General features: G+C 45.4%; 2 protein-coding genes across 2 annotated transcripts in view; both read right to left on the bottom strand.

Annotated features, from left to right (window-relative positions):
* Positions 1-506, bottom strand: part of LOC118477635 (baculoviral IAP repeat-containing protein 6-like) — a gene marked incomplete in the record, with an annotated part of 9,734 nt that extends 9,228 nt beyond the window's left edge. Inside the window, 1 exon segment of the mRNA XM_035969597.1 lies at positions 238-506.
* The window catches only part of LOC101845464 (baculoviral IAP repeat-containing protein 6), a gene marked incomplete in the record, with an annotated part of 131,221 nt that overhangs the window by 79,162 nt on the left and 50,649 nt on the right, over positions 1-1,410 (bottom strand). Inside the window, 1 exon segment of the mRNA XM_035969592.1 lies at positions 271-406. Within this exon segment, the coding sequence (XP_035825485.1) occupies positions 271-406 (136 nt within the window).

The following is a 1,410-nucleotide window of genomic DNA, read 5'->3' as shown; positions in this document are numbered from 1 at the left end:
CCCCAAGACAAAATCACATGAGGCAAAGTAAAGAAGTGGGACATACCACAGGCACCCTCCAACCACCCACAAAAACACAATTAATGATGGGACTTGGGCGTGGAAGGTGTGCATATTACGACAAGAGGAGAAGAAGAAAACAGAAACCAAACGGGACACTCCCATGCCCTCAACAGAGGCAGAGTCAAGAAGTAGGAAGAAAGAACTAGTATAACCCCCCCCCCCTAAGAGACTTACCTGCTCCAGCTGGCGTCTGGGACTGTTTCCCACCACTCCCTCCAACGGTCCCACTGGCCGGGCCTGGTCTGGGCCACTCCCAGGGCAGGATGTAGGTGTGTCCGTAGAAGGATCCCAGAGGAATGCGGGATCGCGTGGTCCCGCCGCTGCATCGGCCCACTGTGGTGATCTATGACATGGCAGGGTGGTTGGGTGGGGGTGGATGTATAAACCATTGTTAAAACAACCATAGAAAACAGGGGAGGGGGCTGCAGTAATGACTCTGAAAAAGCACCCTGATATAAGGTTGGTTTTTTTAGAAGAGGTTTTACGGCGCTCGCAACTGCATAAGGTCATATGAGCGCCAGAAGATTAGAGGTGTTACAAGAGAGTAACAAACGTAAAAAAGAAGAAGGGGAGATAAGGACGATAGATGTTTGATTGAAAACAAGAAGCAAACCACACCAGAGCACCCACCAACCACCCACACCCTGATATAAAAACTGTCATTTAAATCAGGGCAGGGAACAAGCATGAAAGTCTTTTGTTTGTTTTAATAAGACTTTTACAGCGCTCCCAACTGCATAAGGTCATATGAACGCCAAAGCATGAAAGTCAGTGAGTAATGAGAATCACATCAACACAATAACGGCCATTTAGTCTCGGGACAAAGAAAGACAAACAGAGAGAAAAGATAAGAGTGATAGAAAAGAAGTACAACCTACCAGTTCATTTCTGTTCTTCTTTGTTGTATAAGCAAGGTGATTGTTTCCACAACGGTCTGTGAGTGGTTGTTGAAACAATCACCTTGCTTATACATCAAAGAAGAACAGAAATGAAGGAAGGGTGTTGGGGACAGGGATGGGGAATGGCACAAAGAAGAAGCACATTGCAACTGACACAAGCACATCACAGTCCCCGGTCCTACTCAAACTAAACAAAGACACTTTCAGACATATGTGAGGCAGCGTGGTGGAATCAGGCTCTCGTCAATTTTGGGGCATGTAGAGTTATTGGTATCATCTTAAAGCTTGTTCACTTGGCTGTATTAAGATTTTTTTAAATATCCGTTTGTCTTGAATACAAGTCGAGATATTTGCGAATGAAGGTGGTGGGGTCACCTGTTTTCAGAGGTAAAATTAGTGAGAAAATGGCCGCCACAGATTAGTTATTTCCTTAACTTAAGAGTCCGTG

Source organism: Aplysia californica, unplaced genomic scaffold, assembly GCF_000002075.1.
Source record: "Aplysia californica isolate F4 #8 unplaced genomic scaffold, AplCal3.0 scaffold00161, whole genome shotgun sequence".
In the NCBI taxonomy this organism is placed as follows: Eukaryota; Metazoa; Mollusca; class Gastropoda; order Aplysiida; family Aplysiidae; genus Aplysia; species Aplysia californica.
This window is presented reverse-complemented; position numbering and strand designations above follow the sequence as displayed.